Below are 19242 nucleotides of genomic sequence, written 5' to 3'. Positions count from 1 at the left end.
TATTTTTCTCTAAAGAGCAAAGGAAAGTTTAAGTTGGAAAATTCTCCATTAATACAATGTTGGTGACTAGCAGCCAATTAAGGACACTCATACTCCACCAGTTCTGAAAAGCAGCTTTTCATCTCGCACAGCAGCAGTTTGCATTTAGTGGCTTGTTCTGTATTGCCAAACTTCCAAAGAACTGACCAGAGCAGCCAAGAGCTGTCCCACGTTCTGTGAGAGCAGCCTGTGGAAAGGAAATACATAAAAATCCTTCACTTCAAAGTACGTGACAGGAGGGCTCCAGGAGCAGTCTTGCATCACCCAGGCACGGGCAGCACAATTGCACCTTCCAAATACATCACCAGGTCACGGCTTGTGCAGCTCACTCTGCCCCTTCATGCTGCAAACCAAATGGGGACACAAGGTTAAGAACAATAAACAAGTAATAACTTGAGGAGCAGCCAGGGAGGCAGAACAGAACACCCCCTGCTTTTTTCACCCTTGAATCTGTCGGTGACATTTCAGTCCAGCTCGTACTCCACTCAACTTCCACCTCCACTCTCAACTTCACTAAAACTAATGCAGTAAGCTACCACGATTATAACCTCTACTGGTGTTTTAAAAAAAGTTAGAAATTGAAATAAAGCAGTAATTTTATTTTTAATAAAGCTTAAACCCAAAATATGTCAGCCTTAATTTTTGGAAGATGTCATTAGACATTAAATTCTATTGCTTCAGCTGTTTATGGCAGGAAGTTTTCCACTGAAGCACTGCAGTCCTTTCTCTGATACCTTATTTACATCTTTACCTCAGTCTTCACTCCTGCCAGCCAAGCAGCAACTAACTCAAAGCCTCAAAAAAACCACTGCATATGACTATTACTGCCTAAAAGAAGAAATAAAATATTGCCCCACAGAAGCTGTTTTGCACAGCATTGGCAATTTTAACATAATGAGCTGGACTTTGTTTTGTTAACAGTCTCCTGTAAAATTCACATTTGCTTTACAACTTAGTCAGTCTGCAAACTGTAACAGACTACATCATGCTGCTCAACTGCTGTGCTCTGTAAGGCTCACTGCACACTCACCTATGACTGGGAGCAGTTTTGGGTCCTTGGCACAAAAGTAGATTATTTTGGTATAGCGATAGAAATGGCCAATTAATGCATTCTGAAAACCAACAGTGACAGTTTTGAGAGTTGCCAACACAACTACAGTAGGATTTAAGACACTGATTCTAAACATTACACTTTTGTCTCACACACAAAGTGTGATATGTAAAACTCAGAGCTTTCTTCCTTCTGAAGGCATGAGGTGGTGAAAGTGTGTGTGGTGGTGCAACTGCTGCAGCTGAATCGCACAATAACTGATTGTCCAAGAAAAAAAAACATTCACAAAAGTTTTATTAAAAAAATTCCCCTTTCACCTCAAACAAGTGAAGCTTAAGTTCTGTACTACTAGGTTATGTTTAGAAAAATGGAAATAATACAGTAATTTTTGAAGGCTATACATTGTAAAATCCCGTAAGTCAGCATAATTCTGGACTGTGCAAGCAAATATAGCAAGTATTTCAGATGTTATTTATTTGGTCCATCAGATGTACAGTATAGTAGTAGTATCTTGAGTTTACAAAACATCAAATATAAATAACCTGAAACTGTAACAATACACAAAAATTTGCTTCTTACATTGACATATCAGGCAGTACGAGCTGAAAAACTGGAGTAAATTAACAGTTTTACAGTAATGTACATAGTGCCAGCTGATGTTTCAGAACACTGTTAGAATGTGGCACTCATTTGCTTTGTTGGATTTTCTTTTTTGCTTGTTCAGGGTGTGAAAAATGTTTAGGACTAGGCAAAAAATGTTATTCTTCAAGCATCTGTGATTTTGTGAATGCTGGAGGTGGAGCAGCCACACTTGCAACATGGCCTCAGAAAGGGATAAGCAAATATGCAGGCAGGCCACTGCTGGGAAACTTCAAAGGTAATGACTGAAAAATAAAAAATGTAGTTGCCCAAAATGTGGGCCCTTTCACTAAGCAAAAGTAGGATTTTTTTGTCCTGTTGGATGATACCTAAATGGTATTTACACAAAAATACCATGCTGTTTTCACAACTGTTTAGGTAAATACTTATCTGTAGGTATTCATAGACTATGTTTCCACTACATTTAATATATGGAATACGGAGAAAACTTTCTGAGTCTATTGATACAAGAGATTTATCATCAAGAGAAACAGACAAAAATTATTTAAGCCAGCGATTTGATATCCACTTTCAACCAAGGCCTTAGAGTTAGTCTAGTTCTGGACATTTTTCACATCCCACCACAGTTTGCTGTTACAGTATGACCTTATGTAAATCACGTTGTCAAGGGGCCTTTGGCGGCTCCCCCAAATGCTCTTCATCTTGCTCTTAGCACACGCTCTTCGCCCCGATGCACTCGCAGCCTTTCTCTTCAAGTTTCCTCTTGTGGCTCCTGCTCTCCTCCTCCCCGAGGCTGCTGGCAGCCCCCTCATCCTCAGACTCCACGATCATGAGGTCGTCCTGCTCCTGCTCGGCGCGCGATCTCTTGGCCCCCACGCACTCACAGCCCTTCTCCAGCTTCCTCTTGCGGCTCCTGCTCTCCACATCCTCAGCGTTGCTGGAAGTACCTTCGTCCTCAGAGTCAACAATCACCACGTCTTCCTGCTCTGGAGCTGCAAAAGAGGTGTTTGGGACTGAAATGGATCCTGCAATGGATCCATTCTACTCTCAAACCAGTTTCCCTACATAAAAATTGGAGCATTCTTTATCCACGTTCTTTGCCATGCAACTGCAAGAGTGTCACCATTGAGTCAGAGATGACATGGATAAATGAGTGTATGCACACTCCATGCATTCTCAGAAGCTTAATAATAATTTTATTAGGAACTCATTCCTTTTTATATTCTAGCTCACTATAGGTGGACCTGATTGGTCCTTTAATCAAATCATCATTGGTTAATTAAGAAACCACCCTTTTGGTAAACATCCTTATGGGAAAACAGCTTGTTGAAAAACACCTGCGGATTTACAATTCTTTCTCTCCAGCTCCCTCAGACCAATTAATGGGGAAGCTTATCTAGCTTTCTCTCTCTCTGACCAGACTGCCACAGCCACACAAGAGTATCTTAAATGTCCCTGAAATTACTATAAAATATGGTTTTCACACTGGTATTGCTTCTTCACTACAGGTGTGGAAAATACTGCAATAAGCCAAAAATATGCAAAATGCGTTAGTTAGCAGGACTTTTTTATGCATGTACAAAGCAGAAGAATTGCTGCTGTTTGCAGCAGTTGTTGGGAAAAGAAGTTTTGCACACACCAAGCTCTAGAGCAGCCTTTTCTTTCCCTACTGCACTCAGCAGAACTCCAGGAGAGGCCACATTCCAGGAGAGAGAAGTCTCAAAGAGAGGGAGAAGGGGAAGGGTGAGGAGACTTACAGAGCTAAAGGATAACAATGGATAGATAGTATGACAAAGCAGAGAACCAAATGTGAACTTTCAAGACATCTAGTGGATTTTGTTTGGTTTTAAACTCAAATTCACTGTAAAAACTTATTATGTGAAATTATGCAATTTTTAATACAATTCAGAGGAAATTTTAGCAATACTCTTAAAATTTAGTTTTCCCTCAAACAGGAGGGAAGGGACTACATACTTTGTGTCTCAAATCTGTGCACATATCTTACAGGCAAAGGAACACCAGGTAAATAACAGTTTTAAAGTGTATGTACTATAAACTTCTGTGCTTTTTGTGCTCTTTGTAAAAATTGTAAATATGCATTTTTCTATTTAGTATTAGTTACATACAGAGGCAACTTAAATGCCTTTTACTGTGTATTGGCCAAGTTATATCACCCAGCTGAAGACCACTTTAACAGGACTGCATGAGAGAAAGACTGTTCTGTTTAATATTGATTACTGCTGATTACCTGTTGATGTTGATGGTTGTGCTCCATCATCACTACCATTGCTAATGTTCCTGGATGTTGGTTCTGATGGTTTAGGGCCAATTCTTTCAGGGGTATCACCAACAACTTCAAATTCTACATCTTTTTCTAGGTCTTCACTGCAGAAAAATACACATGCTCTTTTAAACAGCCAGAAAATAAAATCCTGTCTTTTACACAAAAATCCCCATTCAAGTATTAGAGCACCCTGCAACTGTGACAAAATGAGAAAACATACTGAAAAAGAGGAAAGTCCTGTTCAGTCTTCTTTTATAATTTATGCCTTGTCTATTCCTAAACTCTATTCCAGCCAGTGCTATGAACTCCAAATGCTTAGGAACCAGAAAAACCATTGCCTGAGCTTACCTTTCTTCCTTAGAGCACAGCCCTGCTTGCACTGAACATGCAGTGTGAGTTTCTATGTATGTCTATTACTTACCCAGGGTTAAATACACACCCCAACAAGTTCAGAGGGACTTCTGAACACAGGTAGTCAAGCAGAGGATCTATTATCCTAGCAGGCTTGGTTTTTTTGGCCTTTCTAAATTTTAGGGGTTTTTTAAAATGCCAATTTCTTGCTTGTTCATTGCCCCAAACATTAATTTGTTTTTGCAATGTATTCTTACATTGTGTAACAACAAATTACTGAAATAAACCTCTTTCACTTATTGTTGTAAAAAACAAAACCCCATCAAAACAAGATTACAACAAAAAAGACACAAAAGAAAAACCCTTAATTTAATAAAAAAATAACCATTCCTCTTTTGCCTCTGTATTTCCCCTCAGCAGCTTAATCTTTGAACTTCATTCAGGTATTTAAATTGTGAGTGAAAAATTCCCTGTGGAACCACTCTATGTATATACACAAAACATCTTCATTTGAGAATACTTACCTATGAAGCACATTGATTAACAGAGTATAGTCCTGGAGGAAATCATCTGCTTGTAGTTGAGTGCCGTTTCGAATTCCAAAGTCTGATAATTTCCTGTGGTTATTTGCTACAAAAACAGTAAAAACCTGCAGTGTATAAAGCTATTTATAGAAAGATCTTTACATCTGAATAGATATGGAGTACTCCAGAACTTTTATGTAGGAACATAAGATTAATACATATTAGCTATATATAAATTAAAAGCTGGTATTTAAGCCTATTAGGAGTTAAAGCGACTTATGATGTTTGATTTATTTACTCCTCATGCCATCACGTTCAAGCACTTCACAATTACTGTGTTTGGGAACATTTTGGAGATGCTTTCTGGCATCATGAACAGAGCACTGTCTACAAGCCAGCATATGCAGGGGGCTTGCAGGCAGCATCTATTCCTGAAAGGAATCCTGACAGCAGCTGAGCAGTGCTTTGTGCAGGAAAGCTGAGCTGCACATGCAGCTTGCACACAATACCCCTGGCTATCCTCACGCCACTCAAAACACTTGCACACCCAGTCCTCTTCAAATACTAGTCCACAGGGTGAGCACTGCCACATCTGCTATACACCTACTCTGTAGAGTCTCTTCCAAGGGTTTGTGTACTCTTATCCCAAACCCTCAGGAGCACACATACCTTCTGTTTCACCTTCTTCTGAAGAGATCAGGATAGTTCCCTTTCCATCCTCTATTTGTACATCTGGTGCTACCATAGCAAATTTTTCTTTCAGTATCTGAAAATACAAATATATTAAAATATATTCAATCTCTGACTTAAAAAGATTTATTAAAAAAAGAACCCTGAATTATGTTGATTTTATTATTCTGGCTCATTTTCAGGCATCTACTGAAAGCCTATACTTTTTTGTTCACTTCCATAAACAAAATTATTATATTTTTGAGGTCTAATACTTACAGATTCATATAAGCTAGAAACATTTTTAGAATACTTCATAAAATGACAGAATTACAAATAAATTTTGACCACAACTGTAATGTAGCTACTGAACTTTCAACTTAAATGCAAATTTTGGTTTTTTGCTCTTAGATATGAAGAGGCTTTAAACCCACCAAAATTTATAAAATGCAAACATTCTTTCACAAGACATACAACACACATGAGCAAGAAGCATATTGGCTAATCAGCTCCTCTTGTAGCTGAGAGAAATGTAGAGTAAATATAAACAGGAGATTCTAGGTCAAAATATACTGTATATATTGTATAATATACTACAGCAAATACCTAATTTTAATAATTTGCAATATTAGATTCAAAATGAAAGCTGTACATGTAGCTCAAGATTTACCTTATCCTGGAGTGTCAACACAGTAACTTTGTGTGTGTTAAGTTTCACAGTCACTTCTGGCTTACTTGCACATACATAACAATTGGGATTTGGTGGATCCAAAGCACAAGGAACCAATAGCTTCTTCCTGGGATTTGGCTGCTTGTTCAGAAAAATCTTGAAGACAGACAAGAGGAAATCAGGTTATTCTGTAGTTACCAGCATGTCTAAAGCCTGTTTTCCTGCAGATTTCTTGTCCTGGTCTGACAGGCTGTCCTGTTTCCTAATCCTCTCTGCTGAGCAGGAGTCTCACACGACCAGTGCAGCCCGTGCTGACTGAGCAGCTCCTGCCAAAAGCTCTAACACCAAACAACCACACTGCAAGGGATGGCAGCCTGGCTCTCTCTCACATCCAGCAGCAAATTTTTATTAACTCACAGGAATTTATTGATCCTTAAGACCTGCACTTCTCTTTTCATTGTGACTGAAAGTTCCCAGCATGTTCAGAATCTACTGAAGTAAAAACTGAGGGACAGTAAAACTACACAACAGTGAAAAAATGTTAAATATAACTTTTGAACACATAATAAATAGCAAGACAGCAAAAGTATTTTATATCCACTTACCGTTCTACACTGATCTATTTTCCCCGATAATATCTTCAAACCCTCCAGCACTATCAGTCCAGCAATCACTGCATTGGTAGTAGCTATAGCTGGGATAATATTTCCTGCCATTGCTGCAAAACAAACCAGTATGCAGATTTTTAACAGCAGATGAAAACAAGAAGATTGAAATTTAAATAAAACAGTGCTACATTTTATCCTTACACTTGATATCAAATCTGCTCTTCATATTCATTCCAAAAACATGCATCCTGAGGTTTGCAGCAGCAGTAACGAAATCCATGGCAGAAGGGTCATCCTAAAAATAAGTTAATACAAAAAGCATTTAAAAATCAGATTACTCATTGGAAAGAGTTTGCAATACATGGTTCCTAAAACCTTAAAAAACAGAATTAAAAAAAAAAAAAATCTGTACCAAATTCCATTTCAAAGTCAATATGCTTCCTCTTTCAGATGATGTACTCAGAGCAGTAGCACTTTAAATACTAACTACAGTTTCTAAACATGTGTTTTAGTAGCAAATTAGTCTATCTATACTAATAAAATGCCTTGTAAGTTATAAAGATGTTTAAATCCTAAGTCTTACAATGTTTCAAACATTTTCAACATTGAAATTTAAATCTCAATCAGTTTCAAACACTGGTTGTTTCAGAGAGAAGTATTTGCACTATTGGTCGTAGTAATATCTCATTATTTAACCTCCATCCCCCCATTTACAGAATACTTTTTCTTATACCAAATGACAACTGACTGGAAGTGATACTGTGTGTGGGGATAAAATAAAAAATTCCTGTTTTCTTCAACAGAACTTGTACTGCACACCCATCACCAGCTGATTGCTCATAACCTCAGTAAAACCCCAGCTACTGACACCTGGCTAAGAGCATGTTTTGGAGACAGAAAAAAAGGGAAAAATGAAGTTGCATTATTTAAATATTTTCAAAAGTCAAAACACGACAAATACTTGTGAGTTTGTGCTTTTATCAGCTGGAGAATTCGGTGAATTAAGTTATTCATATCACAGCAGGTAATCCTTACCCTCAGTGAGTTACACAATAGTGGTTTAAAGAATATATTTGTTTACATATGGAAACTGTTTCCATAAGGTGACAGATAGTTTTGTTCTAAGAAGTATCATTTTGGAAGGAATGTGAATGAGCCCAACTAATAATTGTATTACATGTGTAGAGTTTATAAATGGCAAACTAACCTTATCCCATATAAGTGCTTCTCCATCAGCCTTCTCAGCCAGGTGAAGACTCAGGGTTTTAACACTCTTTGAAAACAGGTCTGCATAGCTCCTGACATTGAGAACCTGCTGATCTTTCAGCACTGCAGAGCTTTCATTCTGCTGGTCAGGAATGTTTTGCTCTTTGGGGAAAAAGAAAAAAAAATAAGATCAGGAATATTTGTAAGGTCCACAGAAGTTCTCTTGAATAACTTTCCAATTTCAGCAGAATTCAGTATTTTCTAAATTGAAGAACGATATTCTTAACCAACTACAGTAGCCCAAACATTTTATAACAAATCTGCTTTTAAAACTGCAACTATAGCTATGATATTATAAACATGCACAAATTAGAGTGAACATAAATTTTCAATCAAAAAACTTTCAGAGATAGATCTTATAAGTGCTTACAGTAAGGTGTCCTAGAATAAACTGACATAATTTTGTTAAACGTGTATTTTCTACAGCCAATACTGAGCATCTAAAACAACAACTGCAAAACAGTCTTAGAGAAAGTGTTGTCTATATAGAGAAAAATTTGAAATCTTCAGGAAGGATAAAGAATTAATATGTTGATTATCAGATCTCAACTGTGGCAATAAAAAAATGCACAGAGATGCATTAATAAACAGCATGTATTAATTACAAATGTACAGTAGGAGGAGGGACAATTACCTTGCTTTTGTACCTCAGCCCAGTCCAGTGGCACTGGGGGCTTTCTTTTCCTCCACAGCTTATCCATTGTCAGCAGATATCTAATGTCATCTTTGAAAAGCTAGGAAATATGGAAAAAAACCCCACTAAATTAAAGGGGGGGGAATAAAAGACACTGAAAAAATCAGCATTACATTGATGAGGTTTTGATTTTCTCATTGACAATGTTTTCAACTACATAAAAACAGATTCTACAATCTTATTCCCTACTCTCTAACATTCATTGCATAGAGCAGATATAGCTCTGATTAATCTGGGGAGGAGTAAAGTGAAAAATCAAGCTCTAACAGTGGTTTACCTGTCTACTGAAGCCACCCCTACAGTTCTTTGTATGACCTCTGAGACAGGTGAATGAACATGCCAATGAATTTCCAAAGAAAAGTTATTACCACCTATAAACATTACATTCAAGCTCATTTCCTCTATTTATCCACTTTCAGTAACTATTTAGAACAAAAACTCCTAAATCTGTTTTTTCTTATGCCAGAGCCTGATAATGCACAGATGACTGACAGCTTTTAGATCCTCAGATTGGTTCTGATTATGCCCAGTGCAATTCCAGGGGTCAAACAGCCCCTTTCCCATTAAAAGTAATCGCAACGGAATTTTGTCTGCACAGAGTGGCCAGGCTGCTGCAGCCATCTCTACAGATGCAGAGGGAATCCTTAAAACAAGCAAATGTTGCAAGAGACCAACACAACAGCAAAACTGGTGGATGTCACAACACAAAATTGATGGCTAGCATTACATGTCAAAGCTCAGGTTTGATTTAACTTTGCAGCACCTCATACATTTCAAATAATAACATTTATTCGGGGTAAAGAAGATACCTTAGTAAAAAGTTTAACTGGATCATAGCCAGTGGATTTAGCCCACTCCTTAGTTGAAACACGTTTAATCTCACCATCTTCATTGGATGCTAGTGCTCTGGCTTCTGCTTCTGCTGGCTCCCCTATTAACAAAGTGGTAACCAATATTTAAAATTTTAAAAAAAAAAAAAAAAAAAAAAAAAAAAGAATCCCATCCAAATATTACCCCTAGAGTCAATTACCAAAATTATGCATGGAGCATAACATGGCTTTACTGCACTCAACAAAAGCTGAATTAGGCACAGTGTGCTTGTTCCTCTTTGCTTCTGAAAATGCAACTCACAGATTTAACTTGGTATCACCCAACTCCTTTACTAGCAGAAAAAATGAACAATTGTTTTCCACTGATTTTCTCCACATAATGTTGCTACTTCAGAAATGTCTTACCACTCCCTTTTAGCAGTCTCTTTTCGGGCTAAAGAGTCTTAGTTTGGTTGGGATTTCAAAACAATCAATAACAACAAAAAAAATCGGTTTCCTAGCTCTGGTTCTTTTTAAACAAAAAAAATTCTCTATAAAGATGCTAATAATTTTCTTCTTTCTCAGTCACATCCAAAAATTGCTATCAAGATTTCTAATAATCAGGTTGGTGTTTTTACAGAACAATCTATTTCTCAACTAACTGAGTAAAATCAACTCAGAGAGCATCACTTTATGCGTAAATTTGGAATGTTTCCGCCCTTTCACCAATGCATCATTTGCATTATTTCATATTAACCTGCCTCATCTATCATTGCCCAGTCATTCTGTTCTGTGAAGCTTTCTACTACTTTTTGCAGTTATTCCTCATCTTTTTTACTGAGTAACTTTGCCTAATCATCTGTGCTGAACAGGAGATGTGTACTGTTCTGAGACTCCTCTAATCACCATTTATCTTTATCATTCAAGTAGTTTATCCACTTCAGGATCTTCAGCCTTTTTTGTCCCCTTGGCTGCTTATGCCCCTCAGGTACCACTCAACAGTTTTTGGATCTGTCCCCTGGACATTCAAAACAGCCTAAACCAGACACACTCTGCACAGGCTTGCTGATTCCTTCCACAGACCCATGCTGGGCATGACTTCCCTTATAAATGCTGCATTAACTCTTCCCTGGATGTCCTGGTTTGGGCTGGGAGAGAATTCCTTTTCTTTCTAATAGGTGGCCTGGTGCTGTGTTTTGGATTCTGTATGAGAACAATGTTGGTAACACACTGATGTTTCAGCTGCTGCCAATACTCCAAGTTAAGGACTTTTCAGTTTCCCATGCTCTGCCAGTGAGCAGGAGCACAAGGAGCTGGGAGGGAGCAGAGCCAGGACAGCTGACCTGAACTGGTCACAGGGATATTCCAGACCTCAGAACATCCTACTCAGCACATAAACTGGGGGAGTTGGCTGGGAGGGGCTGATCTCTGCCTGGGGACTGGCTGAGCATCCACTGGCCATTGGGCAGTCAGCAACTGTGTCACTTGTTTGTCTGGAGTTTTATTCCCCCTCTCTTTATTCCAGTTATGATCAATAGTATTACATATGTGTTTCCATTATTAGCTGTTCTTATCCCAGGCTGTGAGGCTCCCTTTTTGTGTGGTTCTCCCTGCTCTGGGCGGGGCAGTGAGCGAGGGCTGTGCAGTACTGAGCTGCCAGATGGGTGCCAGACATTGCCACCCCCATGTGACCACAGCACCCTGACCGTGGGCAGTCTGTCACTGCAGACACCAGCTCAGCACTCCTGTAACTGCCCTGCTGTAGTTACTTAAGTAAGTAGCATTGCATTTGCTACCTGTCAACTACCAGCAGCCATTGTTCGAAGTGACTTTATTGCCACTCTTTAAGACTCACCCATTTCATTCTGCACTTCCTGTAGGAACAACCTGTCCAGTGATCACTATCTGATGTTGAAAGAATCTGAAGAGTCGAAGGATCCTCTAAGCTCCCCCTCCCAAGTCCAATCATCTCTCAAAGGATCCAAAAGAAGCAACCAACAATGATGCTCACTCACCTCATAGTAACTACCATTACTGTCCTTACAAAAAATACTGAATAACTATAAAAATAAAACTCAAAATGGACATATTGCCTATGTAGATTAATGCTGAAGTGTTGCAGGCTAAAAGAGCTCACACACAATTTCTGAAGCTCCTTGCAAACCCTCAGCTAGGAGTGGAATGCAGAGTGACTACAAATATCACTCAGTACTCTGTTCAAAATAAAAGCCTCCCAGAGGCCAGAAGCAGAATCTTCTTTAAAGAAAATTGAACGGAACTCTCTAACCTTACGAAATGTACAGAAAGGAGTTGTAATCCCCGAAACAGAACATTTCAGTAATAGGGGTAAGCCACCGGCTTATATCACACTCACAGGCAGCTTCAGGATCAGCTCTGTCAGGTGAGACTTCTTGATCAGCATCTTCTTCTCCAAACAACTGGCTATATAACAATTAAGAACAACATTATTAGAATTTCAGCATATGTGGTTAAAGACACATATATTTTCTAATGGTTATATATTCATTTTATGATTCTTGCTTTCAGAGAGACTGCCACTTCATACATTGCTTTTTAAAACGCTGGGATTCATCACACGTGGACTTAACGTGGACAACATAAAATGCCCAATACAAAAATTAATTCAGCAACACAGTTTTCTGTATAACTCACTCAGTAGCTCACCCAATATTCAGCCTAATATTTACACTGCAGTACTAAATGCCTTTTTAGAACCTCTGGGATTAGCCATGATTCCAACAAACTTGTTAAAACATGTATTAAACTGAAATATGTGTTTATTTCATACAATGATGAAGAATAAAGCAACCTCAACCTACACTGCTGTGCCAAACTACTCTGCCGGATTTTTTGTGCTATTAGAGCAGGGCCTAAATACTACTGAACCTTCCATTTTTATAACCACCCCAGAACCCAGGTCAAGGAACTGGAGGTTTTCACCATAATCCATCTAAATCAATTTAAAATTAATTTAAAATCCATAATAATAAATTTTTTAAGTGTGTCAATTTTATTTCTTTCTCTGCATGTTTAGAAACCAAAAGAATGAACCATAGTACCCGTTTCTTTAAAGAAATCACTTACTTGAACAAATACTTGGCCCACACAATGCAATGGATAGGCTCCGAGGGCGTATTTCGGATTGTGCAGCCTGGGAAAGTTTTCTGAGTTGGTTTAGGCTGACATTCATAACATTCTGTCACTCCCTGGTGAAAAATGAAGCATTTACTTGTCACTCTGAGAAGGCTACTGATCATTTGGGCTATTAACAGATGAACTGTAACTCTATCTCCAAACACCCACTCCCTGTTGTTTAAAATAGCCAATGACAAGAGTAACACACCACCTAACCTTTTTGATAACAGTTACTTGTCCAAGGTAGCCTGCAGTTCCACTCTCTATAAGAGGAATATCAGCAGCCAGACACATCCTGTTCACATGGTTACGGGCAGCTGCAAATCAAGAGGGTTTTAAAGAAAAAATTTGAATAGTTAAGAAACAAGAAATTCTCCTTCTCCAAATTCTAACTAGCATCCTATGCACTTAAGCCCAGTTTCCCATTCTCACAAGATACATGGACGTTAATAAACACAGCAAACTCAGCTGACTAAAGCTACATCGTACCCACAGTACCCACAGTACCCATGAAGCAGCAATTAGCAGTGCACATTTCCTTTCAGAACACCTGCAGAAGCACTAACCCCCCTGCAAGTTTCTAGCAAAGCACACGAGGCTTAGTCCAACTGCAAGATGGGTTAGGAGGATACTTGTTATTCAAACAACACTGCAGCAAGGAACAAGCAATATCTGCAATATAAAAACAGAGTGGAAACTTCACCTCTGTTATCCAGAGCATTCATAACCAACGTAAACTGGCGGAAGAACTCTACGTTATAGTCAGGGCTATGGAAAACAAAAACAACATTTCAAATGGCACATCCAAGCTGTTGGTTATTACTGCACAACAGAAACTCTACACATGCAACCAATGTTCGGGTGATAAATGACACATCTTATCAATTTAGCTACCCTTTAACTGCCCCATTTGTCTTCTGCCCACTTTAAAGCTGGGTGAAAGCATGAATTTTATGCTGCTGGAAGGAAGCTACTGCAATTAGTACTAATTTGACCAATGAAACGGGCAGACAAGGGAAAGTGATTAAACTGCTCTGACCTAATGAGTAAATTGGCTGAGCTGTGGTAACTGACCTTAAAAACCATCAGCTGTAGCTAAAACATGCACACTGTAATTACCACAGCTCATCAGACTGTGCATAATTCATTGTGCTGTGATAGCTCCATTGGTTTGACTGTGTGGCCATACCCTGAGGAGCCAACACATGGGACTTAAATCCTGACACTTCACTTATCTTTATGTTGCATTTTTCTGACTTAGAAGAAGGTGGAGAAGAAGAGAGGGAAAAGAGGAAACAGGATTAACAGTTTCAGGAGGAGGATGCAGAGAGTCAGTGTTTCACTGGCTACTAGCAACATCAGAGTTCAAAGCTCTATGGTACAGAATATTCATTTTTTTAAAAACTGGGGCAAATATAAATTAAAACACGGGGAACTGCTAATGGAACCCTACATAATCTTGTATTCTACTCATTGGTTGAGGATCATAAAGACTAAATTTCAACAGCTTGGGGCGTATAGAAATGACACTTATCTACACACACACAAAAGACTTAATTTTTTAAATCATAGACTCAAGAGTCACGTGTCTCTTAATTTAATTATTGCTCAAGACATCAGGACGTCCTTACAGAGTAGAAAGTCATATGGCAAATGTTGCCAATAAAATGAAAAACAGACACAAACAAATGACTACAGCTTACTACCAGAGCTTAAAACCCATGCAAAAGCCACACTCCCACTCAAGTGTGTGGTAGTTCATATTTACAGCTACTTCTCCTTACTGAGGAAGCTTTGTAAAATACCTTAAAGCACACCATTATAGCATTTAAATAACACAGTACTTGCAAATCAAACATGGAATTAGAGCTTAAAACCAAACATACTTCATGATGCTATCATGGTAAGCTATAATATTAGCTTCTGGACAAAACTGTAACACGCTTTCCTTGGCAACCTAGAAACAAAACAAAAAAAAAAGAAAACAAAAAAAACACTTATTATTTCTTCCTTCCTTCTAAAAGACAGACTTGATACCAGCTGTGTATCGAATAAGTTGACTACCTTAAGAGATTTAAATACTTTAATAATGAAATGCTGTGGATAGCCATGATCAGCCAACCAACACTTACCTCCTCCCAGCAGCAAATAAAATGTGACATGTTTCTAGCAATATCCGTAAAATAATACTGAGCAATGAGGCTTGAGCTCTGACTTTTTCCTCACCTGTGATTTTGGTCTTCCAACATGTTTCTTCTGAAACAGAAACTGTCTGTTGAGATTGCTGACATCAATAGTATCCAAATCAATCTATAAACACACAAGAGAGGCATTTCATTTTCACAGGAAAAAAAAAGGAACAAAAACCATTAACACATTTTGAAGAAAAGACAGCTGGCCAAAATGCAGAAACTTTACAGACCCCTTCTCAGATCTTTCAGGTCTCACATCAGACCTACAGCAACTGAAGAGGCACAAGTGGTCACCTAATTTTCTTCAGGAATCCACACGTTATCAATGATTGCTGACAGGGGACCATGACAAAAGTGCAGGGCTACATGAGAACAAACTTTCTGCAGAGAGCCCCTGCTGAAAATGCACCCCCACAGCAGTGAGCAGAAAGTCAATAGAAATGCTCTTGCTTGCACAGGATGAAGATTTTAGCAGCAGTTCCTGAGGAGCTCAGCACAAGCTCAGGTGGGAAAATGCAGAAATCCATCGAGGCAGGTCCAGCCAGCCTCTCCCTGCACCGCCCACCTTGAGCCCTGGCTCCTGCTTCCCCCAGGCCCAGGAAAGGCTGCCCCAAACCAACTGGTCCTTCCACGTTACAGAGCACAGCTTTAAGCACCTGAACCAGTAAATCAAGAGCTGCACAGCCATCTTACACACACACTGCAGGGCAAAAGCTTTTACTGCCTTTTACTGCCCAGGACTAACTGCCTAAGTGCACATTAACAAATTATGAAGTCTGCTGATAAAAATAGAAAACCAATCACACAATCAAAATGTTTAAAAACATACAGCACAGAGCACAATGGATTCCATGACTGCAATTCCCCTAACAGCTGTTTCTATTTATTATTATATACACAGGAACAGCCTAAATTCCAGTATCTTTAGCCCCCACAAGGATTAAGAAGATTTAACTAGAATTTTGACATTTATTCCTAACTTTGTTATCACTACTTTTTGTGCAATTTCTTTCTTTGATCAACAACTCTTCTCAGAAGTCTTCTCCTGTCTTTAACATTTTAAGGAGGAGAGTGAGAATTTTTCTGAGCTATTTCAGAGATATATGAGATATTTCTCCCAAATTCCCACAGGTAATTCTGACATACTCAGCACAGTAACACCTTCAGCTACCCAGAGAGCACTCTCAGACTGCCTGTGCAGTGTGAAGTTTAAATGTGATGTACTCAGGGTGTTGTCACATGCTTCTGACTTTATTAATCAAACCTGAATTATGAAAAAATCATGGTACACACTCAGTGAACATCCTCTGTGTGAAAGATCCAAACCCCAGGATTTAATCTGCCTCTTTTCTGAAGGGAATATTTTCAATTGAAGGACTAAGTTTTAACATACTAAAAACTGCAATAGCTACAGAGTTTTATTTAAACAGTTAATAAAAATACCTTTGGATATGGAGCAAACAAAAGATACAACATTTTGAAAATATATTATAGAGTTGTTAAATATTCCTACCACTGTATCACAGTAAATACACATGGCCTTGTCTCTTGTAATAAGAATAGTATTTGCATAATTCACATTTCTACCTCTGTTGCTTCCTCAAAAGATACACGGAAAGCTTGCTCAGTTCAAAGCCAGAAAGCCCAAGAACTTCAAGGGAAAACAATAAAGTGCAAAACTCTGTTAAAAACTTCACTACCTAGAAAGCTTTGAATATTTCAATTTGAGAGGAAGACAAGCAACATCAGCTCCTGCTGAGAACAAGAACTACAGCATTAAAGGGAGCAAAGAGAGTTCTCCAGAGAGAAAACCTGAGACCACTAGACCTCAACAGAAACTTCAGTCTACCTAAGAATGATGGTTATTTAACAGCTCACTTATAAGACAACTACAATGTTCCCATTTTGGTAACCTGGAAGAAAAGGCATCATAACTTAACAACATTTACTCATGCTCTTAATTCAGACTTGGATCCTGAAAAAACATAATTCTGTTCTTCATTCATCGGGCAAGGGTATGCCTTTCAACACTAAAGTCATATGAGTTAGCTGTCTAGTACTCAGAACTACTGATTTTATTTTAGTATTATTTTTTAAAAATCACAACTTATTTATAAAAAGTATTGTCAGATGTTCAAGTTTGTTAATATTTAATAACCCAGGAAAACTCAATAATATCACAAATGTTGACAAAATCAATTTACTCTATTAACAGCAAATTCCCTCTTTGTGTAACAAGTCTTCTTTTGCTCTCACCTTGTCTTGTACCCACCTGTTCCCTATATTATCAAAACATTATGTCTTGCATAAAACACTGTCATATGAAGACAGACCCAACATGTATTTAAATCAATGGAGTTCCCCCAAGTCAGCCTGGAAAGGCAATACCAACCCTAAACTATAACAAGGGAAACAACAAGCACACCCCGATGAGATTTATGTCTAATGACCAACTGGAAAATCAGGAGCTTAAACTCTGCTAAAACGGACTGCAGGAGTACATAACTGACACAGCAGAGCAGCGAGGGAAAAGAGAGGAACAGTGCAGAAAATGCACTGCAGTTATTTATTTCTCTGCAGTTATTTATTTCCCTGGTGCAATGTTCAACTGGATAGCTCTCAAACCAAAAGGAAAAATTGGAATTAAACACATTCTACAAGTTTAAAAAGCATTCCAATAGGAAAGCCCAAGCTGTAAGAATAACGAAATGTTTTCTTCTAGAAGCTGGTATGGTTTTAGATACGAGCTGCTCTGCTCAACAAGTCTTGGCGGCAAACCCCAACTCCTCACAACCTGTCACTCAAAACTCTCCGATGTGACTCCTGGGCACGCCAGTAAAAAGGTACTGAAGGAAACAGACCTATGCTCTAGCTGGATTTAAAACCATATGCTCTTCTTAAACAATAGGAAGCCAATAAAGGTCTGGACACCAGGCAATCATAGTTCCACCAACAGTATTTTTCTCCATCTCTTTTTCGTTACTACCCTCTAACATCTGCCCTTCCCGTAGCATCCACAGATTAATATCTGGAAGCAAAAGTGAAAGCAGGAGCCCGCGGGAAGCGCCAGCACCGAGAGGTTCCCAGCCCGGGATGGGAAAGCCCAGTTCAACTCTCCGGGGGCTTCTCGCTGTGATTCACCACCGGCCACCACCCCCGGCACCGCCAAAGGCGGCACTGGGCAAAACCGAAGACTTTCAAGCCATGGCCGGGCAGCGAGCACGGCGCAGCGCGGCAATGCGGGGCTCCAGCCGCGGGCTGGCGGAGATGGACGGCGCTGCCAGGCGGGCAGGACCCGGCGGGAAGGAGGAGCTCCGCGCCCGGCGGGAGCGGGGCTGAGCGGGCGGCGATGGCGCGCAGGCCGCGGCCCCTTTGTGGCGCCCCGGCCCCGCGGCGGCTTTGGCGGCCGGGGCGCTGTGAAGCCGCGCACCCGCCGCGGCGGCGGAGCGGCCCCGCCGGCACCGCGGCCCCGCCGCGCGGCGCCCGCGCTCGGCCTCCCCCCGCCCGCCCCGGAGCGCCCCGGCCCCCTTCCCGCCATGGACCCGCACCACGTAAATGCTGCTGAAGCCGGTGAGCACCAGGTTCTTGAGCAGCTCGCAGCCGATGCCGCCGGCCCCCACCACCAGGACCCGCGCCTGGGACACGGCCTGGGCCAGCTCGGGGCGCAGCGGCCCCGACAGCGCCGCCGCCATGACGGACACGGCGGCGGCTCCGCGCGCCTCCTCACGGGCCCGCCGCGGCAGCGCGCCGCCCGCGCGCGCAGCGCCCCCTGCCGCCCCGGAGGGCCGCGCGCTGCCCGGGCCCGCCGCGGCGGGGCGGGGCCGGAGAGCCGCGGGTTCGAGCCCCGCTGCCGCCGGAGAGCGCCCGCGCTCCTGGTGCCGCAGGAGATTCATAGTGGTTGGGCTGATTTTTAACACATTTATAGTTCAAATATACATATTTATTGATATGTTTAAGATTTTAAAAGTATATTATTATAAAGAGAGCTCAAGTAGGATTTGGACAATGCTCCCAAGCACACGTTGGTATTTGTGGGGTGTCCTGAGCAAGGCCAAGACTTGAAGATCCTGATGGGTCCCCTCCAACTCCGTATATATATTTAATAAATATATTAAAATATATTTCAATATATTTATTATATATTTTTATTTTTTATATTTATTTTTATGAATTCACCTAAGTGAACTAACTTGCCTCCAGAAGTTGACATGGTGAGCTACAATTCCTTAAAAACACAGTTTTGCCAGCATTCCATCACTCATGTGTCATTTCCTCTCCTGCCCATCTCCCTTATTTTAAATCCATACTTTTAGTGCATTAATTTATGTT

The 19242-nt window shown here is 40.1% G+C and overlaps 1 protein-coding gene across 2 annotated transcripts; it reads right to left on the bottom strand.

Moving 5' to 3' along the window:
- Nucleotides 1–1367: 1367 nt before the first annotated feature.
- Nucleotides 1368–18630, bottom strand: UBA2 (ubiquitin like modifier activating enzyme 2). Of its 2 annotated transcripts, XM_021536707.4 has the most exons (17): nt 18462–18630; nt 14948–15031; nt 14608–14678; nt 13425–13489; nt 12938–13038; nt 12671–12792; nt 11940–12007; nt 9566–9687; nt 8697–8796; nt 8004–8164; nt 6998–7091; nt 6794–6906; nt 6189–6344; nt 5519–5615; nt 4850–4955; nt 3939–4075; nt 1368–2682 (listed from the first exon to the last, which is right to left on the bottom strand). In XM_021536707.4, the coding sequence occupies exons 1-17, from the start codon at nt 18603–18605 to the stop codon at nt 2399–2401; spliced, it is 2025 nt and encodes a 674-aa protein (XP_021392382.1). In that variant the 5' UTR covers nt 18606–18630; the 3' UTR covers nt 1368–2398. The 2 variants fall into 2 exon arrangements, with proteins under 2 accessions (XP_021392382.1, XP_085445548.1); XM_085589422.1 differs by lacking the exon at nt 14608–14678.
- Between the last annotated feature and the right edge of the window lie 612 nt (nt 18631–19242).

The sequence above is a fragment of the Lonchura striata genome, chromosome 11 (assembly GCF_050655825.1).
Source record: "Lonchura striata isolate lonStrDom1 chromosome 11, ASM5065582v1, whole genome shotgun sequence".
Taxonomy (NCBI): Eukaryota; Metazoa; Chordata; class Aves; order Passeriformes; family Estrildidae; genus Lonchura; species Lonchura striata.
This window is presented reverse-complemented; position numbering and strand designations above follow the sequence as displayed.

Excerpts from the sequence above, each read along its gene's own strand:
- UBA2 (XM_021536707.4), bottom strand. The coding sequence starts at position 18,605 with ATGGCGGCGGCGCTGTCGGGGCCGCTGCGCCCCGAGCTGGCCCAGGCC. Across the intron at positions 12,008-12,670 it reads TGGGCCAAGTATTTGTTCAA|CCAGTTGTTTGGAGAAGAAG; the intron begins GTAAGTGATTTC and ends ATTGTTATATAG. Across the intron at positions 8,165-8,696 it reads GGCTGAGGTACAAAAGCAAG|AGCAAAACATTCCTGACCAG; the intron begins GTAATTGTCCCT and ends TTTTCCCCAAAG.